Source organism: Branchiostoma belcheri, unplaced genomic scaffold (assembly GCF_001625305.1).
Source record: "Branchiostoma belcheri isolate BF01 breed outbred unplaced genomic scaffold, Haploidv18h27 scaffold21, whole genome shotgun sequence".
NCBI lineage: Eukaryota > Metazoa > Chordata > Leptocardii > Amphioxiformes > Branchiostomatidae > Branchiostoma > Branchiostoma belcheri.
Genome location: NW_017803602.1, coordinates 1,033,272 through 1,055,199, shown reverse-complemented (window position 1 = coordinate 1,055,199; position 21,928 = coordinate 1,033,272). Strand labels below are relative to the sequence as shown.

General features: G+C 45.5%; 1 protein-coding gene across 2 annotated transcripts; it reads right to left on the bottom strand.

The window, feature by feature from the left end:
* Window positions 1-265: 265 nt before the first annotated feature.
* Window positions 266-21,669, bottom strand: LOC109469689 (C2 calcium-dependent domain-containing protein 4C-like). Of its 2 annotated transcripts, none has more exons than XM_019768255.1 (7): window positions 21,571-21,669; window positions 12,895-13,918; window positions 10,429-10,548; window positions 9,553-9,732; window positions 8,145-8,303; window positions 7,591-7,702; window positions 266-1,573 (listed from the first exon to the last, which is right to left on the bottom strand). In XM_019768255.1, exons 2-7 carry the CDS (start codon window positions 13,834-13,836, stop codon window positions 1,257-1,259), a joined length of 1,830 nt encoding a protein of 609 aa, XP_019623814.1. In that variant the 5' UTR covers window positions 13,837-13,918; window positions 21,571-21,669; the 3' UTR covers window positions 266-1,256. The 2 variants fall into 2 exon arrangements, with proteins under 2 accessions (XP_019623814.1, XP_019623813.1); XM_019768254.1 differs by lacking the exon at window positions 21,571-21,669 and adding an exon at window positions 14,271-14,553.
* Window positions 21,670-21,928: the final 259 nt, after the last annotated feature.

Genomic DNA, 21,928 nt, shown 5'->3' with positions numbered 1-21,928 from the left:
GGTTGATGGGGGAAGATCGTTTGCTTTTTTATTTAAAAAGCAAATGATCTTTCCCCATCAACCTCTGCTTGGAGAATAGAATTTCATTCGTAATTACAATGTAACACAGTGACTTTAGGAATCTGCGAACCGCATAACTAAAAGGGGACTATACCTCAACGACTTGTTCTTTCCTACTTATATTTGTTGTAACAGACGAGGCCCTCTACACGAAGTTCAGTACATCATTTTATTTCAATGCGAAATTAATTACTGAGCTGTAAAATATTGCAACGTGTCAGACAGACTTTGAAGACTAGTAGCAAAAAAAAAATTATATGTACAACATATGATAGTCGCTTTAGATATCGCCTCTGCCTTATGGCTATTACGGTACTTCGTGAATACAGACTTAGTTCACGCTTTCGTTGATTTTGTCGTACGGCCGAAATTCTTGTGTTCTGTTTGGTTCCCATGTACCTGTATGAAGTACAACACCAGGATTATAAAGTACGACACCATGCGACTAATCTGCATACTGCAGCATTATGCCTTCAATGGCGACATCTTGAGCACGCTTTGGCGACTTACGGTCTGTCTAGAGACAAAGTTTCGTATAAAGAGTTATAAAAATGATAGACAACGTCAAGTATGTACAGTTATAAACGCTCAAGTTTGTTCATTTGGGCAACTGCTTTCCATAACCAACACTTTCTTAAACCGCAAATATTACTACTCCAGCGATATGGCTATTCAGTACAGAATAAGGAATATTTACGCATTATGTGATACATGAACTTTGTTACGCCACAGACGAGAGAAATCAAGATACTGTCGACATGCGAGGATGAGCGTATGTGACATCTACGTCATGGGACTGTTCTATAAAGTCAGTGGATCTAAACGCAACATGTACATGTAGTCACGGGACTGTGATTGGCTATTGGCTGACAACGTGGTCAGAAAGTCCCGTCACGGATTGGCTTACAGTGACGATAAGGTCCGATCATGTGATTGACTTAGTAGTAGTTACAACCAGTTACAACCTATCTAGAAAGGTCCCATCAAGTGGTTGGCTGACAGCCAGTGGTCACGTGAAGGCCCCGTCATTTCATTGGCTGGCAACCGACGGTGGTCACGTTTGACATTTGAATGGCCGAATATCATGGTCACGGACAGTCTCTGTTCCTCAGCGCGGTTAGATGATATTTTATATATAAAGTTATTTTGTACAAGAATGAGAGCGGTCACCATGGCAACTAAGACGTGATGGAAAGTCACTCCATCTCCATGAGGTTGTGCCAGAACGCGATTGGTTGGTTCTCCTGGTCCAGCGCTTTGCGGAAGTGCTCGATCTCGCTGAGCTCCGTGGCCGTGGCGCCGAACCGAACCTGGCCGATGACGCCGTCGGAGATGATTCGGGCGTGGTCGTAGACGGTGGCGGTGATGCTGACGGACTTGACGGAGTCGTGCGGAATGTGGAGGCTGAAGGCCTCCTTAAAGACGGGGTTACTTGTCTTCCGTCGGATGCGGGTTTGTCTGACGTCATCCTCTCCGCCGTCGGCGCCGGACAAGACTATTTTGACGTAGGGATCTGGAAGTCACAAGAAATCGTTCGTTACTGCAGTGAAAATGTTATTTTGCTTTTGCAAGACTGACTTTGATGATGATGTTAAACGATAATGGAGAAGTACATGTTATTTTTTATTTTTATTAATGGACCATCCTCACGAAAGCGACAATAGCCACATCTCATTGTATGGTGTCCGCATGTGTAATACTGTGTGTGTGTGTGTGTGTGTGTGCGCGCGCGTGTGTGTGTGTGTGTGTGTGTGTGTGTGTTGTGTGTGTGTGGTGTGTGTGTTTGTGTGTGCGCGCGTGTGTGTGCGTGTGCGTGCGTGTGTGTGTGTGTGTGTGTGTGTGGTGTGTGTGTGTGCGTGTGTGTGTATGCGTGTTGCAGTTGGACGTTCATGTGTGTGTGCATGTGTGTGTGCGTGTTGCAGTTGGTAATCTTGCAATTGTGGTGTCTTGTCAAAACTTGAATGCTACGACACGGTTTCCCTAAAACTATGCTGTATTCAGTGATGCATGTTATTTGAGACGTATGTTTTTCCGCATCCGTAGATCAAGAGCACAAAAACGCTCAGGTATCGCGAAAAACACTTGACTTCTCGCGTACACACGTGTGAGATTTGCGGCTCAGGTAGGCAAGTATGACGCACGCGGCTCACTTGACTACAATCAGGCTTGTAGACAATCACCGAACGGCAAGTACTTCTCTCCGGCCCAAAAGAGCAACAGAACTCTCCATGGCTGCCGCTTCAAGTTTCAACCCGAGAGTTATTTCACCCAGCCGTAGAAACGACTACAGTCACGACAAATGCACATTTAGTTAACATAGTTAACCCAAAGCGTTGGTGGTCAGATTTTCTAATGTGACGTGTTTTGGTCCTGTGTTTTGATGTAATCTACCCAGGTGCGGTCTGTATTTGTAGTTGTTGAGAGTGTCAACAAGGCCGCCAGGCTGGGTATCCAAGCGGCGCGTCTGTCGTGTGCGCCACAAAGGAGCAGCCCTGATTAGCTCGGATCATTAGTGCAGACAGATGGCAGGCTGGGAGCTCTCTCTTCCGACCTGATGCACCTGCTCACATCACGACTGAAAATCCACAACTTAGGCCATACAGATGACATCCTCTGGTCACCGTAAAAGTACTGACGGGAGCGCGCGAAAATAAAATAAGCTGGGCTAGAAGTTGCCTTTATTATAAAATCGAAGTGGTGAGGAAGGCATGGTGTACCAAACAGTGGATTCTTTCAGGTTGCAATTGTATCTTCTTTCTGACTTAGCGATGCAAGCAAGTGTTAATTCAAGCCCAGCTCCCCTTCCTCTGACATCCTCTTCTTTTTCTTTTCTTTCGATCTCTGTCATCCTTCAAGTACCAAAAGAAACAGTATATACAGTCACAAACGTAATTTTTTTTTTGGGGGGGGGGGTAATTGATGCACGCTGTGGATGGCTTCGTGTCATCCCGTTTGTCTGTGTAACCATGTGCAATATTTGAAACGAGCCAATGTCTGTTTTTCCTTCCTGTCGTGGTTTCTAATTACGGTGTGTCTGGGTTGCCCAGCCAGCCATCCGTGCGTGATGTGAGTTCTGTTGAGCAAACCTTTGAAATGCTAGGTGCGTATATGGTCATGGTGATTCCGGCTAGTGGTTAGCAGTGCCGCTTCAGAACCAAAAGGTTGCGAGGTCCAGTCCCATTAAAGCTGAGTGTTTTCTAAGCCCTAACATGTATCCTAAGGAAAGAAGCTCTGGACGCTGTAACCTCTCGTGTTTAAGTAACGGCATGCCGTATAATAGATTGAGCTAGTTTAAATTCTCTGTGCGTCACCAAAAGAAGTGCGAGCCATCTTCTTAAAAGGGCTGTGGTAAATGTTGCCTGAAGCCTGTTAGCTCCTTGCGTAGTTTACACATTCAGGTACATAAATATGATATGCAGATCATATCGCATGGCGTTTTATCCCCAAGTTTTCATACCGCCAGTGCCATTTTAACTACTCTCGTTCTGTCAATGGCCGATTTTCATGTAACTAAAGTGGCCTGTTGGAAGCGGCAAGATGAAAGAGATCGCATTAACAACAGGAAGAGTGGGCTAAACAGGCCGACACGCGTAGGAGGCTGACGGTCGGCCGTAGACGGAGTGGCGCACTTTTTATGTCTGCCCAACACAAGAAGCGACAAGGACGTATCTCACACTGCCAGCCGAGCGGCTGCCACGGTAACGTGACGTCACACCTGCTCAAGCATCTTCAAACGCTTAAGTCTGTCCGTGAAGATAAATTCGGACGCTTATGAAAAATAATCCTGGATAAGTGAGGATGATTCTCTCTCATTTAAGTACTCTACTTATGAAGCACATTATATAACCCATCAGATATAGATATCAAGCACAGGTAGCATATTAGCAATTCAGACAAACATCCTCTCGCCAGAAGTCAAAGAGAAGAGCCAGATGTAGCTTTCGTTGACGCGTACTTTTAAGGCGATTTTCGCTAAGGAGAGAGACTTAATGTTGCCTTTCACTGCACACTCTCGACCTCCCTGTTTAATTAGCCGTCTCTACAATGGGGTTCTCCTTGACGTCAAGAGTCCTTTGCGACATTTCAAGAAGGAAACCGCGTGCGTGTGGGAAGTCTTGGAAGGAGGTGTGGGTGTAAAGAGGGATTGGGGTCAGAAAGGGGATATATCTCATTAATGCTGCAAAAATCCTGCATATCCAAGAAACACTATGTCATCAGGACTCGCTGTGCAGCCCAAGTAATCGTGAAAAAAAATTGCAAATGTCTTGAAGGTTTACATGTGATTAGACGTGAGTCGGCTTAACCCCAGTTTTCACTATACTGGCTTGGACCGATGGGCGACCAAATATTGGCGGGTGGCAATTTCACTGAAAAAGAACGAATCTTCTTGCGTTTTTATCTGTGTATCTTCTTGTCCTTGAAATTGTATTTTTATATCGTGTATCATATTCCAGATATTGAACCAAGGATCACACATCCAAATTTGCTCGCTCAATGGACGCTCAGTGGTCGCAATCTAGTGAAAGGGGGCATTGACCAGTAATTCCGATGAAAAGCCACACTCATGAAGGCTGGGTCATCAAATTCTATAGTCATCATAGCAAAGCCTCAGGATTGTCGCAGAAGGACAGCTGACAGTCCAGAAGTTTTAAAAAAAACATGACGGAAACGGAAATTGGCAAAGGTGGTACTAATATAGAAGACACACGATTGGTGACTTTTAACACGATTTTTAAATACATGTATCCGTGTGTGGGCACATTCCTGACGTCATACCTAGGGTGTAGTTACACGACTTAAATGTTTCCTTTTCCTTTCAATAAAAATTTTGAACCCGATATGTACATGCACCTGTTAGTGTTACTCCACTAAGCAGTCTGTCAGCTTGACTACACATTGCCATTTTACGAGTAGATTTCAAACAGGAGGATACTTATCGGTGTTTGTTCCTACCAGTGATTCGAACGAAAGTTAAAGATTAGCGTCAATTAAATAACAAGCATGTTATGGGTCGTGGCTCCATTTTTACAAGAACATCTATCCGAATGTGGACCTATCCACGGAAATCCCTTTTTTTCTTGGCAGATTAAAATGCCGCCAGATTTGGCAATAAGCGTCGTTTTCTCTTGTGAGTTCACACGACCACTGCCTTTTATGAAATAAAATCGAATCTATTTTAGGTTGGATTGGATTGGACACGCCCGAAGATTTTCCGAGAATGTACATTATTCTATCAAAGGCTTCGCCCACAGAAAACATCCACGCGAAGACTGCCTGCAGAGCGGAGATTTCATCAACGAAAGGATATTATTATCAGATAGTCTTGGCGATGGTTGTCTTTATATTATGTCCGAGAATAAACAATCACTTAGAGCGCAGACAGAAGACAAAAGACAATAATCAGGGGAATAGAAAGTGTAGTGGTTTCCACAAAAACTAATCTGTCAGGGGGTCTTTGTCACTTTCTGTAGTTGTATGTTTTTGTCACGTTGAAGACCGGCGTGGTAAAAACCCGCACTAAGAGTTTGGCACCCCCAGAACGGCTTACCGGGTGTCATTTAGACATCCTCGCTCTTTGAACAAAGCCTGTATCCTCCCACATCAATCCTGTGCTGCTCACACTAATAATCTACAATAAGAGTCGTTTGATCAAACCTGTTTACGCAAGGAATAGCGTTAAAAGGTCGATTTAGCGGAAAGGCGGTGGAAATGTGTTTGCAAATTGTCCAAAACGTGGCGTCACAAGGGCTTCACGGGCAGCAACATGTCACTTTAACACCATTACAAACAAAACTACGTGCGATTTTGCACACCCACAATAGACTCCTGTATACCAAGTCAAGAACCTTTCTAGCCCAGCTTACCCCGCATCAAAGTGTGACCTTTGCAATGATAGAGGGGCACAAAAACACTTTCCTGGCCCGATTTTAGCCTTGTAGGGCTGTTTGGCTTCATTCATGGTGCATCTGGCAGCCATTCTTTGCAAGATAGGCGAGCCAAGGGAGGAATCAATAATTAAATTCTGCACACTACAAAGCCTGTATAGAATACAGAGCCGCCTTCAATCGCCTCTGCCCGCCCTGTGTCTGTCCGGGGTGCTGAACCAGCGGTGGTGCTGACTGTTGATGCGGCAGCTCCTCCGCGGGGTGCTGCTTCTTAACGAAAGTCGCCTTGCCCCCGCTCACGAACTCACGTTTGATCTCTAATGGAATATTTATAGATGTGGAACGCCTGAGCGCTAAATTTGCCCGGATCCGGATGGATTCGGGTGTTGTTCTTCCCGAAGTGAGGAATGTCTGGCAATCCATTTACAGGCTGTTAGAAGCGGGTAAGCATTGCCGGGGGCGCTGATAGCAGGGCAGGTGGGTCACTCAAGCTCTTACCTAACGAATTCTTACACAAACTAGAGCTTCAAACTTGAACTGCAAATCAGCAGCTCGGATACGTGTAGAGTTCGAGTTGGCAGTCAGTAAGCGCCAAGACCTTTGGTAATTTTGGAGCAATTAGGGCTCAACGATCTTTGCATTCGGAAGCGCCGGGGCCCTAATTGGCGGGCTGTTTGAAGGTCTGGGATAGGCGTGGTTATGAATATGAATAGACGAAGAGATTCCTGGGTGCATGTTGTAGTGAGCAGATAGGCTCACACGGGAATAGGACTCGCTTCCTTGCATATCACAGTGGCAAGGTGGTCATACGATTAGGGTTGTTGAAGGTTATGAGTTCGAATCCCTAGCAGGCCCCAGTGTTGTGCCCTGGGGAAAGAAGGCACTTTACATCTAACACTCGACTAAGGTGAAAATGAGTGCCTATCTTTAGTCAGGGACGTCTTTTAGCGCTTTAGTCCACCGAGAATTGTTTAAAAGAGAGGATGCAAACACTACTATGTTCGTGACGAATGTTTCAACAATAGGAGGTCTAAAACCACAACGTTCTGATGATTCTTTCTCATGTGCTATGGGCTAAACATGTAAAGGTTCACTAGACTGTGATAACGACTTGCTGTATCCATCCTGTGCATACGTGTAAAGCTGTTTGAGGCATTTCGCTTTCATCCATATCTTTGGAATAACCAGCAGTAATGTCGATGTTCTTCTGCTCTGGAAGATCAGACACTTTCCTGGAAACCCATGAAGTAATTTGTGTGTTGAGAATGGTGTTCCAGGAATTCGAAAGCGCTATTTGCTATGGTAGTGAGATGCAACTTGCATTTGTGTGTAGAATGTATTCATGTTTTTGCCCTGCGGAGTGAGTGATGCTCCAGCGCAGAAAGCATAGGCTATCATTTAGTACAAGATGAACACGTTTCGGCATCGTACGTTTTAGATGCCGTAGAATGTCAAGCAGACTGTGACAAAACTGAAACGAAGATCTAAAACAGCTCTTCTTTCCGTAACAAGACAGCTGAATTTTGTAGGACCCATGTGGACGATACAACAGCTATGCCCTCAGTTTTGTGATCATACGACGATCGTAGGATCTAGGACTATGTGACTAGGTCATTATAGATGCAGTGTAAAGCAGAGTACTGACCAGGTGGCGTTAAGATGTTGTTTCTCGGCAGGTCCTCAGCCTTGATGACGGTGACGATGAGATTCTCTGATCTGGGCTGGTAGCAGAGAGACACGTTCAGCATGCCCAGGTCCTGCACGAAATGGAATATAATGTTATACACCGTATCTATATTCACGTATTTTACTTAATGAATTGTCAAATTTCCACCATCTAGGGCCAATTATCCAGCGGCTAGAGCGAGTATCCACTTCAGATCGGCTAGAGGTTATTGTCTTTTTGTCTGTCCTCTTCCGTAAACCCCCTTTCCACCAGAGGCTGCAACCGCCGAGCAACTAAACGTTTGTCAGATTGCTCAATAAGTTCCATAGATAATGAACACATTCTTTACGTTTAGAACGTGTCTTGTTGTCTTAAAGAAAAAGTCATCACCTTTACATCTTGCGCCATATTACAATTATGAAGTTGTGGGTCACTCAAATCAAAATTTTGGTTGCTGTACGCTCGCTCAGCGATCGCCGTCTAGTGGAAGGGGTAGGAAGGGCGTGTGTACCGGTGACCACGTGATATCTTACCTCCGCTTCTGTCTTGGGTTCGAGATTTCTCCAGAGGCGGTTCTCGTGACTCAGGTCCAGGGTACCCAGCACCACCTGCACCTCCCCCAGCAGCTCGTCTCTGCGCAGGTGCGGCGTCTTGCTAAACACCTTCATGCGCAGCTTCATGTCGTTCAGCATCTGAAAAACAACAAAACAAGAGTTATGTTTATACAAAATGCACAGGCAAAGTGGGGATTATGCAAATTAGGTCCTCATTTGCATAATTTATACTCAACCATGTTCAACTTTCGAGTGCCACAGGTATGAAATTACGTCCAGAAAACAGAGATGGGGCAAACGGGTATTTTTGGATGGTTTGAAAATTATTCATAATACGATTAAGTCGTATTGTGACATATATTTTTTTTCTCCAGGAATAGGATGAAATATAAGCCCAATGTGTACAAAACAACACTTCTATCACTAAGAAATATATTGCTACTTTCTGTATTAACAATGTAATGCAAAAAATCTATTTCAAGCGACTCTAGGGTAACTTGTGCATATCATGCGTGCGCATTCGGCGCCCTTAACCGACCTAATGTGTATAGCTCTATTTGCCCAGGAGCAGCCTATTTGCAGTGTTGCCGTGCCATGCACGTAGAGAAGACACAAATACAGCCGATACATATATATCCTGAAGACTTTCCCCTTTCAATGGCGACGTCAGTCGCGCTAGCCGAGGGAGCAGAAATCAGATTTAGCCGCGTTCCAATTACCGCGAGACCACCGGCAATCTAATCACAACATGCCGGCTGAAGCAATCTCTGCAGGTAACAAGGTTAACATGTATGCGCTGATTGAAAAGGCTGACATTCAATGCCAACGTCTTTGTTCGATTCCTGGAAGAAGCCCGTTGTTGGTCGTCTGAACAATGTCTCAGACTCGTGATTCTTAGTTACTGGGCCAAAGTGCATCCATATAATTAAAGCGCGGCTTCGTTTGTGTAAATGTAGATCCATGCGTTCTGCTTTGTGTACTACTCTCAGTGGTATTCAGCTAAACGAATGCACAAAGGAACAATGCGCGCATTGGACATTTGTACATTTGTACCTGACGAATGTATACAAATTCGTGTTTACGTATATGGACCAACTCCTAAGTTTAGGCATCCAGTATGGCGTGCAATACTGTATCATTGTCATGGGAGTACGAACAGCTATTGACCGTACTTTTTATCGGGTACAATGCGAAAACTTCTCGGTAAAGATAAAGTTTTCGCTGTGGTTGTTCCTCCCAAGCGCAACTTCGATTCCACCTTACCAACCTGTAGTTCAAAGTAGAAACTATCGTTGAAGATGGGATTCCTTGCAGATTACGTTGAGAAAAAGAACGCACAAGTTCTACCGTATTTCCCTCTGAACCCCATTCCTATCCGTTAACCCACCTGCAGTCCCAGCCCTCCGAAGTAGAACTCCTCGTTGAAGATGGGGTTCCTGGTGTGTTTGACTGTGCGCGTCTGCTGGCGGCCCACCTTCCCCGGTAGCAGGTACAGCCGGATGTAGCTGTTGACGTTGTTCTTGGCGTGCTTGTGGCCGCCCAGGTTCTCCGCCTTGATGATGGACACCTGAAAACGTCAGATTTTCGTCTTAAAGGCATCCAATGAAATATTAGGGTGGTAGAACAAAATATATTCTGGATGAGGAAATCTGTCTGATGTTGACATTATACATCATATCGTTTCATACCTGAAGCGTTTGAAATATCACAAAAGCAAGCTACGTGAGGCGTCTCTTTATTTTTGGGTACCGCCCATAAATATCTGGAACGAAACGATACAATATGAAACAAGCAACCGCTTCCGTCAGCGACATACCATTTTTGCCTCTCAGATATCATATGGGATAGGGTTGATTCAACTAATTACATCAAAAGAATGACCAGGAAATTGACTTCCAAAATCCAGTTTTGCCGCACGGAAATTACATGGAATGCCTTTAAGGCTGACACCAAAGATCTGTCCTATAAAGTAGATCCTGGTCCAGCTGACGTGGGCGATCTGTGGGAAACAGATCTGTACACCAGGATGTACCTTCTTCATCTAGTCATCACAACCATTCTTTCAGCACCATGGAGAGGTCAACATTATATATTCAGACTTGAGTTAAATCAAACAACTACATTTCAGACCACAAATTAGGAATATGAAAACACACGAATTACCCAAGCCAATCCGACAACCACAAATGTACCAAAAGTGTCCTAGTTATGTAGAACAGTGAGACAGCAGGGCTTTGCTTATTTCCAGGATGTTCGCCTGTACCTTTAGTTGTCTGCCTCTCTTGACGAACTCAATGGCAAACTTGAGCTCCCCCAGGTAGTGGTCCACCGGTCTGTCCTGGCCGTTCGACTCCCGGAGGGCATATGGGGTGAATGTCGGGACCTGTATCGTACAGAATATAGTACTGATAAATACTTGATGTAACGTTATGTTAGTAAAGTACAGTAAGGCCGTGCTGGTAATCTCCTGGTCGTGATGCCCCAGTGAGGGGTTTTGACCAGTATTACATAGAACTAGAAGTAGAAGGCCTGTGGTAACTACTGATCACTGTTCAGTGTGAAAGTCGGGGCCTTTGTCATGAAGGTTATAGTACTGTTAATGTACGCAGTAAAGAGGTGCTTATTGTGTTTATTATTTATTGATTTATGTTCATTGTACCTTAAATAGTGGTTAAAGGTCTTGTCTTTTGTCAAATCATAACATGTGATTTTAAAAGTTTTTTGTTAACTATAGTAGCCTCATTCTAACGAGTGTTTTGTGCATCTAGTGCTGGTTACTTAACAGCGCACGTTGCGTACATGTGCCACTGGGAGACTGGCCTTTCGTAACCGTGCTGGTAATCTCTTTCTGAGCAAAGGTCAGTAATCCGCGTATCTTCTGAAGCATAATACAAGGGAGTCGACATAATTTGTAAGATATAGCCGGTCCCATTACTACCCCGTTGCTCTCATACTACCTCCCTATTGAACCTCCTGAAGGGGACATGGCGTCTGATAGACCACCCGCATGAGTGAACACGGGATAGTCACGCATGGCCTAGAACACGATCTGTAGATGTACCAGTGGGTGAATTGCCTTTCTTAATCGCGCTGGTAATTTCCTGCTTCTACCTGTACCGGGGGACATGACATCTGAACAACCACCCGCATCACTGAACACGAGCTGGCCTAGAACACGAGTGGACCCTGCTCGTCTGACCTAGATTGTCTGGTCGCTATTTGATCGTCAGACCAGAATCTCCCCATGCACGTGGCGTGGCACGACAAGAGTACCAACGTTATTGTATTTCATTCAATTCTGATCTATTCTATCTTCTCGTATTTCATCTTCTCTCCGCCGTGTAAGAAGGTTGTTTGATGGAGATGGGTGGTTGTTTAGGTTGGGTTCCTGGATGTTGATCTTAGATTTCAGATTTCCGGGAAGCTTGTTAGTTTTTTGACCTTCAAGTTGGATCTCCAGGAACTGCTTCGGGTTTTCATGAACGTATTGGAGCTGTGGAGGGATTGTATGATGTAATTTAATCTGGTATTACACCACTTCCTAAATGCCTCCACATACCACCCACTTACTCCCACCTGGCGCGGACTGTGCCACCTCCAGGATTGACGTCCTTATCAATCAACTGTCAAAATCACCTCCCACCCATAATGCAACCAGACACAAAGATATACAAACCCATAACTCAGTCATCCAACCCATAACTCAGTCATCCTGCCTTACTCGGGAACGAAGAAACAAGATTTAAGTACTGCAGCATCAGTGACAAAGATCCACGTTTGTCATTACCAATAGCATCTAAGCATATATACTCCTTGTCTGTTCCAGAGATCGTCACATTTTAACGAGCCCCGAATATCGCTCCTATCATATGCATACTGTGTGTGGAGAGAGCCAGTCCAGAAACACAATACAAAAACCGTTTAAGTCTTCACAGAACCATTAGAGCTGGGTTGCCTGGCGTTTATGGGCCTATTATTTTGTTTTGGCTTGAGATAACTGAAGCGCGACTCACTGCAATTGACAGCGGAACAATATCAAACGCTCACACGGTCGCCCTTCAGGAAACCTGCGTCCTGACAATTACCACAGTACAATTGATCGTTGATTGCCGTATTGAACTCCTTTACAGTATGGCGAATTAGCGAAATTGAAGAATGTTATTGCGTATCAACCATTCAGTATGTTTGGCTCAGTCATACATGTACATATCAAACCTCATCAGTCCATACATTTCACCTGTGCAATGGAGCGATAGAAGTTCATGCTGGCATAGTCATATCTGTAAGTTTGTTATAAAATGCGCCGACCTATGGTTATCGCATTGCAACAGGAATATGCAATAAAGTATTTCCTTCATCTATTTATAGTATAAACATTCAATAGAACCACAAAGACGTTAGCCATAGAGCTATTGAATCGTGAGACCATAACCACTGGATCAATATTAGCCCGGTAAATACTTCCCTACAATGGTTTCAAATGCACATAAATACATTTGTAACCCGGTGCCCGTGCGGGCTGTAGTCCCCGGCTCTGAAGTCGGGAGGACACCGGCTGTGGTCATAATTAATACCCCATTTACATTCAGAAAATTTCCTTGACACTAACTTGGCATTAAATAGAAAAGGATACGACCCCAAAAAACAATTTAAAAGAATGAGAAAATCATTGAAAAACAATAAAAAATTTTTTATAAAAATTAAAATTAAGTAAGAAAACAACACCTACCTGTAGCGAGTTGCTGCGTGGCCTGGTGGGTAAGTGGTTCCCTCCCCACGGGCTGGTCTTGCGGGGCACGTTCGGGCTCGGCTCAGTGGAGCTCGGCTCGGTGGACGAGAAGTCGATCGGCACGGCGAGCGAGGAGCGCCGCCGGGTCTGGAACCTCTGCCGCCGCACGTACTTTGGCACCTTGGGAGACTTCTTACCGAGGGAGCTAGCGTCGCCCGAGCTGCGTCTGGACCGAGACGACGCCGGCGAGGAGACGGGGGAGGACTCCGAGGAGCTAGGGTTGTAGAAGACGCTCCCTGCGGGGGTGGACCCTGTGCTGCGCCGCTGCTGATGCTGGGACCAGCCGCTGTCCGAGTCCGACTCAGGTGTGATGACCAGCGGGCTGGACCCACGCTGCTTGGCGGATCTCCCGTTGTGAAAGTAAAGCGACTCCTTCCTATTGGTGGTGGGGGACTGGGTGAGGGTGGTGAAGCCGTACGACGTCCGGGTGCGCCCCAGGTGCTGCAGGGTCATGCCCATGCGGGACAAGGGGTCGGCGTTGTTGTCCATCTCGGCAGCGTCAGGTCCAAGCGCGCCCAAGGAGTCTGTGTCTGTGGGAGCGGTGACCACGCCGGCCCGCCGGGCACGGTAGGGCGACACGGCCGGCGAGCGGGGCGGGGTGACGTAGCTCCAGGCGTCCGAATCAGGGGCGTACCCCGGCAGGGAACCCGGCGGAAGGAGCCGCTCCTCCCCGGAAAGGAGCCCGTACGCCGCCTCCGAGTCGTTGGAGCCGCTGTCGCTGCGCTTCCGTGAGGGCAACTCCGTGGGCGGGATGAGGAACTCCGGGATGGTCTCGGGAGTGAGCACGTTGGTGCAGCGCGGCCTGCTGTCAGCTTCATAAGGGCGGCCGGGCAGCCCCTCTCGTGGAGACCTGAGGTTCTTCACGCTGTTCACCAGCCACATTGTGACGGCCGAATACACAGTTCCTTCTGTACCAAGATGTCTGCACCGTGGTCTGTGCTGAAGTGAAGTGTTTACCGTTAATCTGTTGGAGGGATGAAAAGAGGCACAAACGTTACTCAAGCTGACTCGAGCCCTCACCGCTAATAGGCGCGGCGCACGCGAACTGCACCTGCGCCCGCCAGCATTAAAACAAGTCCATTAAAGGGGTCAATACACAGCAGTATGCTCAGTGCGCAGATACACACTAGAGTCTGCACCACGCTCCTTAGAAATTAGCCAAACTAAAGAAATGGTTTGTTAGAGGAGTGAACGGAACATAGTGGGACAGCATTGCCCCCACATTTTCCCCTTAAAACTATAAAAGCCTGGCCACTGTTGTTCGTCCTACATGTCCTGCAACAGTGCCTGAATATAAATAACCCTCCCACACTCACCGAGAATCACACCTTTTTGTGCTTCCTTCTCGTAGTCCACGTTTTTGTTAATCTTAGGGTAATCCAAGAGATGAAAACGCGAAACACTAGATAGACGTAGAAACTATCAGGAAAATATCTGCTTGGAGATTATTGTGATTTTTAAGTAGAATTCTGTCTCTCCGACGCACTCAGGCGGCAGCAACAGGCGCTAGATTTGCCGTGCGGTTCGCGTGCACCTCTTGTTAAAGGCGCGCTGGAGAGTTCTACAAACACACGGTACAAGCTTAATGCAAAATGAGCGCACAAATCACATCTGTCCGCATTACGTATGCACACATTACAGTTCTGGTGAGAAACCTGCACGGGGAAACCCCAACGGGTAGTCATGTATTTCCCTTCATGACGCAAACTGGAAGTGAATAGCATTGATTAAGAGTTAATGAAGGAGCCAACCCACGTCTTTACTTAAGGATGCCGCTGCCATGACGACGCTGGTTCCCTCTGACTTCCGTACGTCACACCCCGCGTATAAGGTTAATGTTTGGGCTGGGTTTGGCCACTAGTGTGGGTTTACAGTTAAGGTCCACGCCAACTTAATAAACACGGCACTCCCGGAAACGGAAGGGTCGGTTACGTACGTCCAGCACTTGAGTCTAAACAGAAAACAACCAGGAAGTCACCTGTAACGGGAATTTCGACGTTCGGGAAAAGTAGACAATAATATGTGACGTGTACGCACTTCCGTTTTGCCTTTGTCGGAAGTGTGTGCGCGCGCACGCGTTGTGTCTATGTTTGTATGTGCACTGTGTGTGTGTGTGTGTGTGTGTGTGTGTGTGTGTGTGTGTGTGTGTGTACGCGCCTGCGTATGTGTATGTGTGTATGTTCGTGTTTGTACAAATGTATGTGTGTATGTATGTATGTATGTGTGCGTGTGTGTGCGTGCGTGCGTGTGTGTGTGTGTATAAGTATTAAATCAAACGTATCCGTACGCTCGCAGCTGTTTGGCATACCGTCTGCTAATGAATTATTTGTTATTTGTTTTACACTGTACTCGTAGTAGTTTTCATTAGTAATATTACAAAGAGAGGAGAGATAGAGGGGGGAGGGAAGGGGGATACAATCACATACATAGAGACTGTTTTGTCTTCCAACTTTTTTTCTGCTTCATTATATTCTTTACTCGAAGAAGCATGGTCGTTTAGAGTCATTGACGATCAAGTTGTATGAGTAATACGTGAGCCTCTGAGCCACGTGTGGGCAAGTGTCAACCTTTCATGTTACGATTTTAGTAAAAAAGACCTGTAATGTAGAACGTGTGGGTGAATTGCGAAATGCAGAAGCTCCAATGAACTTTTTCCGCTTTTATCTCAAAGTTCCGCTTGAAAATTTCATAAGAATATGGTCCGCGTGACCTTACCCTGTTTTATCAAGCGGAATGAAAAGCAAATCCTTGTACAAACCGCCCCGCCCTGACAGGCCTGGCCTGCACGCGACCGGCGCACACATCAGAGCCCGGTCCGACGTCACAGGTATGGGCGCGGGAGGTCCCGTAACCTTGATCTACCCGTGAAAGTGAAATTTGTACGTTTCGGTCTGACTTCTGAAGTTTCTTCTGGCTAATTGTTATTTGATGTTGGACGTTCCAATGTGTAGATTCTGTCTGCCGGGGTACCGGGTGCATGTGGCGAGTGCCACACTTGGCAGGGACTTTATACAATAGTCCTTCGGTGTAACGCACCAGCTTCACATGTACATGCACCAGCTTCACATGCACCAGCTTCACATGTTCGGTGATGAACCAGCAGCACCTAGCTTCAGTGCAAAGTGAACCAGTCAGAATAGCCCTGATGAAGATGGCAGACAGTCATCAAAACGGCTCTTGCAAACTAGTGGTTGTGAATAAAGAATTTTGATATTCAGGCAACCATACATGTCTGACGTCACTCTAAAGGATGATTTAAGCATACTTAAGGGCACCAGGAGTCCTTGAGAGCGAGTGGCCTTGATACCAGCGTCAAGGCGAAGCTCGTTAATCTCATTACTTCCACATTCTCGTCGCCGAATTCGTTAGAAGCTGTGAGGATGAAATGACGAGACACGTCATACGTTTGTTTGACGTCACACTTGAGGACACTTAGTGAGGCCATGGGTACTTGAGAGATAGTGAAGTTGTTTTAATCGTCAAATTGAAGTTCATTACTTTCTGGCGGACGTCTAGTCTGAAGTTTCACTTTTTTGTCCTCCTTCTCATCCTCTTGAAGCTCAGATGGAGAGATCTGGTGGGTCCAGTCACGAAACTCTCACACAATGTTAGAAAGTCGAGTATACTAATAGTTCTGTCCTTAAACCCCCAGTCACACACCCACGACTTTCCCAAGACATTGCTCCTAACGAAGATTGGCGATGGGTTGGGAGTAGCCTGGGATCCATGCTATTCTAGTTCCTGGTCGAATTCGCTGATCACAAGCAGAATATGACTTTGTGTCTGACTTTGGGTTTATGTGTTTGTGTGTTCGCGCCACTCCTTGAAGCCGTCAACACAAGCGCGCGCACCTAAGATCGAGGTCGCTGAAACCAGAGGCGATAAGCGTGCACGTGTCCGACCAGAAGACGTCTCCCTGCCTACAGTAAAGTCCCCCACCTTCTATCCTCAAGCCCCTGTCACATATAGCCGAATATGGCCTCCCCAACACTAACGGAAGTCGAACCTGGTTGGTTGGTGCTCGCCGCTGGAAGGTTCTGAATATGTGACGGGTTGCAGGAAACACCGTTCCGCGTGGGTGGGTGTGGTCCTTGACCGATGTGTCAGCCTTAATGACCATGTCCCGCTGGTCAAGCCGACGTATTACCAGAGACGATTAGTACGTCTTCGCCCCGCTTTTCAGGCATTTCGCCGCAGGATAGATGCCAGGCAGGCACCGGAAAGACTGAGATTTCTCCCAAACCGCGACATTTGTGTAAACCCTTCAGCCTACCCAGGAGTCATCACTAGTGTTTGCCTCCCCTTATAGCAGACATTAAGCTGAACTACCGTGCTCTGCTGAGACGTGAGACTTACCTGAAATGCCCGGGAAGCTTTTATCTGAAACTCCCGAACGTCAGTCGGCTTTTAGAGAAGACGGCACTTTCCCAACTCCCTAAGCTTAGGCCACGACAATTTTGTTCTGTAGAAAACATTAGTGCCTGTTCACCCCTATCTCTTTTTGCATAAATAGATCCCGTTAATGGAGAAACTTCAAACTAGGGCGCTTAAATGAAAATTATTTTCCACTGTGAGAGGGGCTTCCATCTCCGTAGACATGGAAGTTCCGCTCCGTTTAGTAACCTTATGTTATGTAAACTGCTCAGTCGTGGCAAGGATCATTTGATATGATTGATTGGTTATACTGGTGCCGGTAATAGCGACCCATCTCATGTCTTTAGGGGATTGCCTAGAATACAGTCTGTCGCCCGACAAAAGACAGAACGTTAACGGTCTCTATATCTCGATTATCGCGAACCCCAAGATGTCAGCTTTGTAACTTGAGATACCACAAATGGACGCCTTAGGGGGACGTGTGCACTTGTTGATGGCCTCTCTATGGGAGGCTTGTTCCCGAAAATAACAAGAATGGATGAAGTGTACATCGAGTCGCGGTTAATTGGGAGTTGGTTCAAAGGCGTCACGAGCAGCGAACAGTTTGTCTGAGTCTCACCGGCTCTTACCTTAATCAAACGCCATCTGCAGCAAACATTCATTACTGTGGACCCTCCTGTGTAGCATCCATATTCCGTATATTCATGAAGCTTGCGTCCCGCTCTCAACGACCTTCACCCGACTTTTTGGATCGCCAGAAAATCGCAAAATTTCAAAATTGCCAGAGAGTAAAGGGTATTTTTCGCCTGACGACCTACCCTGTTGCACTAGATGGGGCTTGGTGCCCTGCAAACATCGGCTGATCCCTAGAAATTACACAGATCGAGAGGACACCGGCCGCATCACTGCCGATAATGTACTTTTGAGCTCACAGACACAGGCTCGCCTGGCGAGCTATTTTCTGGCCGTGTGGCGCCGGCTTTAGGCGAATTTGGAAATGTTGCGTTTCCATTTTGGAGACTTTCTGTACACGTTTTTCTGCTTAACATGTGACGGTGAGCTATTTCCCTGCTGTGTGACGCAGGCTTTCCTGTGGAGCCCCCTGTACACAATACATACATACATCACTTTAGCCTGGATTCCGGGCTGTGACCAGGGCCTACACAGGCCACTCCTGGGCTACAGGACCAACATGCCCACAAGTAAATATATCGAGGCTACATTCAACTGAATCTTAGCTAATATAGTGTTACAGTATTTATGTGCAATATCGAAATTAGTGACATTTGTTAAGTCTGTGAATTTATGAGAAAAAGGTATGTGCATATTTTCTGTATCAGCCTTGTTAGTTGTATACCATTCTGAAATATATATAAAGGTATTAGACAATTTGTCAGGATAGTTAAGTTAAAGATTGTACAAACAGACAGAAATTGATGAATCTGATGTAACAATTTATTATCTATGTACATATGTATTCGATACTCAATAAAGAACAGAGATGCAAAAAAATATATATATATATATATATATATATATATCGAGGCTATCATCACTACGCCTCCTGTTCATACAGCATACTACAATCGACCGGCACGGGAAGGAAATATGATATAGAAGGTGTAATGAGGAGAGATGTGGACAGGGATGGTGGTGTGGTGATACTGGCATGTTAGCATGGGCATATTCAGTGTACGGCATTGCTGAAAGTCGTGCGACAAGAAATATCGTACGGTGACTGAAGGTTTATCAGGGGAGTTAAGGCACCTAATGCAATTACAAGGCAGAAAAACAAAATATATTCTGGATGTTTTTCAGCTAGAACCAGCCTGCGGTAGCAAGAAGCCGTTTTCCGCCAGCGATATCGCTTTTTTTTCACAGATATCAGTATGCAATGGATAGAATTAATTTAACATACTAAATTTAAAAAATGACCAGAAAATTGATTTTGAAAATCCAGTTTTCCGCCCTGAAATTGCACTGGATGCCTTTAACAAGAAGATAGTAATAAACGACAAAGTGGGAGCGAGAAGAAAATCTGACAGCAGTTGACCTTCACGTAGACTGTGACTGAATATGTGTAACATTTCTGGTGAGTTGAGAAGATGTGTGGGGAATACAGAACACAAACGCGGCTGGACTGGGTACAGAAATACAACGGAAGTAGAGAAATCAGAGGGTCAGAGGCCGTGGAAAGGTTATAGGTTCCAAATGAAAGACATTTGCTCGAAGTCTTAATCATCGTTGAGTGTTGATACAGTGTTTATATGTCAAACTCACTGTCTCCAATAACATGACGCTGGGGCCGGTATAGGGTGACCGGAAACACATTTTCCCTAGGTTTAAGACCTACCAAGAGGAATTCTCCAACCCGGGACATTGAGGAACATTTTAAAAATGTTTTGACACTTCAATTCTTGTTACATTTATGGTCTCCATTAAAACATTTAACCAACATGCTGGGATTTTTCTTCCCACCTTGCTTATTTTTCGCGGTTTGGCAGTTGGAGTCTGCCCATGATGCCATCCATAGAGTATACATGCTGTGGCCTAAAGTAATTCCGTGCCACGCGAGCGGCCACCATTCCTATAGCGGCCGTTGTGTTGTCAGGGATGCCGGCTGTACGATTGGGGCTTCTGGGGGGGGGGGTATATGAATCGCGTTTTATTTGTGACATATCACTATTTGTTCTCGGGTTCCTGTGCGGTTCGAGCGTAGAACCCGAGTACGACTTACATATGTTTGTTTCATTGATAAATATCCTCATTTGCATATTTTATATCAGTTGAACATATTCTCCACCCAATGACAGTCTTATCTTTTCTAGGTTATTTGGCCTAAAAATGAAGAAGATGAATCCATTTCACGAAATAACAGAAGAAGAAGAAACATGAGGAAAAATCTTATATTTCAGTCACACTTATGGGTGGCATATCTGTGTGAAACATAAATATGTGGTCGTTCATTGGTCATACCCTCGAAACGTTGTATCAAAGCGGGTGACAGAGGAGTTTCAGACACTATGAACAGACTCTCATAACACATGGCCCTGCTCTATCTTATCCGGCTGTCTGATTTAGTTAATATGATAACCATTCAGACATGTTTATAGCAATACGTCAGACATGCAGGTAAACCATATCAACGACAATTCTACCACTGGATAAAAGGACTTCAGGATAAGTCGAGCGCATCCATCCATCTTCTTCAGCGTCACAAAAATAATCTGTCAACATTCTAGTGACGCTGAAGAAGAGTGATGGATGTCACTCGTTGATAGCAAAAGTGCGCCAACGTTCCCCTTCTACGCACATCATTGTCAAAAGGACGTGACGTGCATGTAAACGTTTGTAATATTACCTACCTCACCGCCAGCTGCCATGTAAAGTACGTGCCAACTGAAATGTTGTTCTGTAACATGGCCGCTCATGTGTCGTGAATGTACACGGGGTCGTGGGGCAAGCAAAGAAAATATCAAAGTGCCCTGTGTTCTTTGCGTTGCCCGTAGTTACCGCTCAAGATGGCATGCCGACCTGGCAGCGTTAGTTCGTCAGTAAAAGACTTTGTCTGGATTTCACTGCAGGAAAAGTGGTATTTACAAATGACGCTAAATTACCAGACGTAAAAATTTAGGCAACGATTATCAAACTTACCTGGGGCACAATCACATAATGGCTTGAATATCAACTATAGTTAGATACGCAGGGCTTATTTCACAAAAAAATATCAATAGCGATTGGTACATACAGAAAATCTCTACTGGTGCTATGTATCACCTAAAGCAGCCATTACCAGACTTACCTGACATTTATGACATTTCTCATCATTCATCATGGAAAAGAGCAAAAGACGACCTAAAAAGAGAGCAAATATAACAAAGATGAAAAGTCGCTGCCCAATGTGCCAAGGCACAGGAGGTCCCTAGATCTAAGTTTAGGGCATCGAGGATAAATCCCTGTTTTAATACAGCGTTCGTAAGGTCTGTTCCTTTGATACCTGTATCTTGTTGTTTTCGAACATCGTGGACCCTAACTAGAAGCATAAACGACAGAGTACAGTTAACGTCTAAGTGTCTGACAGAAACATCAAAGTGCCTTGTGCCGTTTCCCATTGCCCCCGGGCACCGCTCTGAAAGGCGTGCCGAGCAAGCAGTGGTAAGAGGCTGCGTGGATTTAATGCGAATTTAATGCTAAAAGTATGGGCAGAATCTGACAGAAACTTGATAAATAATATCAAAGTACCTTGTGCCGTATGCGTCTCAGGAGGTCATACTGACCCAGCGGTGGCATTACAGCCATGACTTTGATAAATATCACCATACATGAGGAATACGCTCAAACTAACGGCGGTCTTGTGGCAACACCTCAAAATCTTTGTTTCCATGTAACTGGTTACCATGGAAACATGACGTCAGTCAGAAAACAGTGACATTTCATCAATAACAAGTATTGACAATGAAAACAACTTTCGCACTCTCAAGCAGGCAGCGATCCTATGGAAACACTTCAAACGCTTCGTTTCTAAGTAACATGTTACCATGGAAACATGGCGTCAGCCAGACAAGAGTTTATCCAAGTCCTTGCCCTCGATTCACTTTAC

Coding starts and splice junctions, on each gene's coding strand:
- LOC109469689 (XM_019768255.1), bottom strand. CDS start 13,836: ATGTGGCTGGTGAACAGCGTGAAGAACCTCAGGTCTCCACGAGAGGGG. Junction 9,733..10,428: donor AGAGAGGCAGACAACTAAAG/GTACAGGCGAAC, acceptor TGACGTTTTCAG/GTGTCCATCATCAAGGCGGA. Junction 7,703..8,144: donor AACCCAAGACAGAAGCGGAG/GTAAGATATCAC, acceptor CATTTCGTGCAG/GACCTGGGCATGCTGAACGT.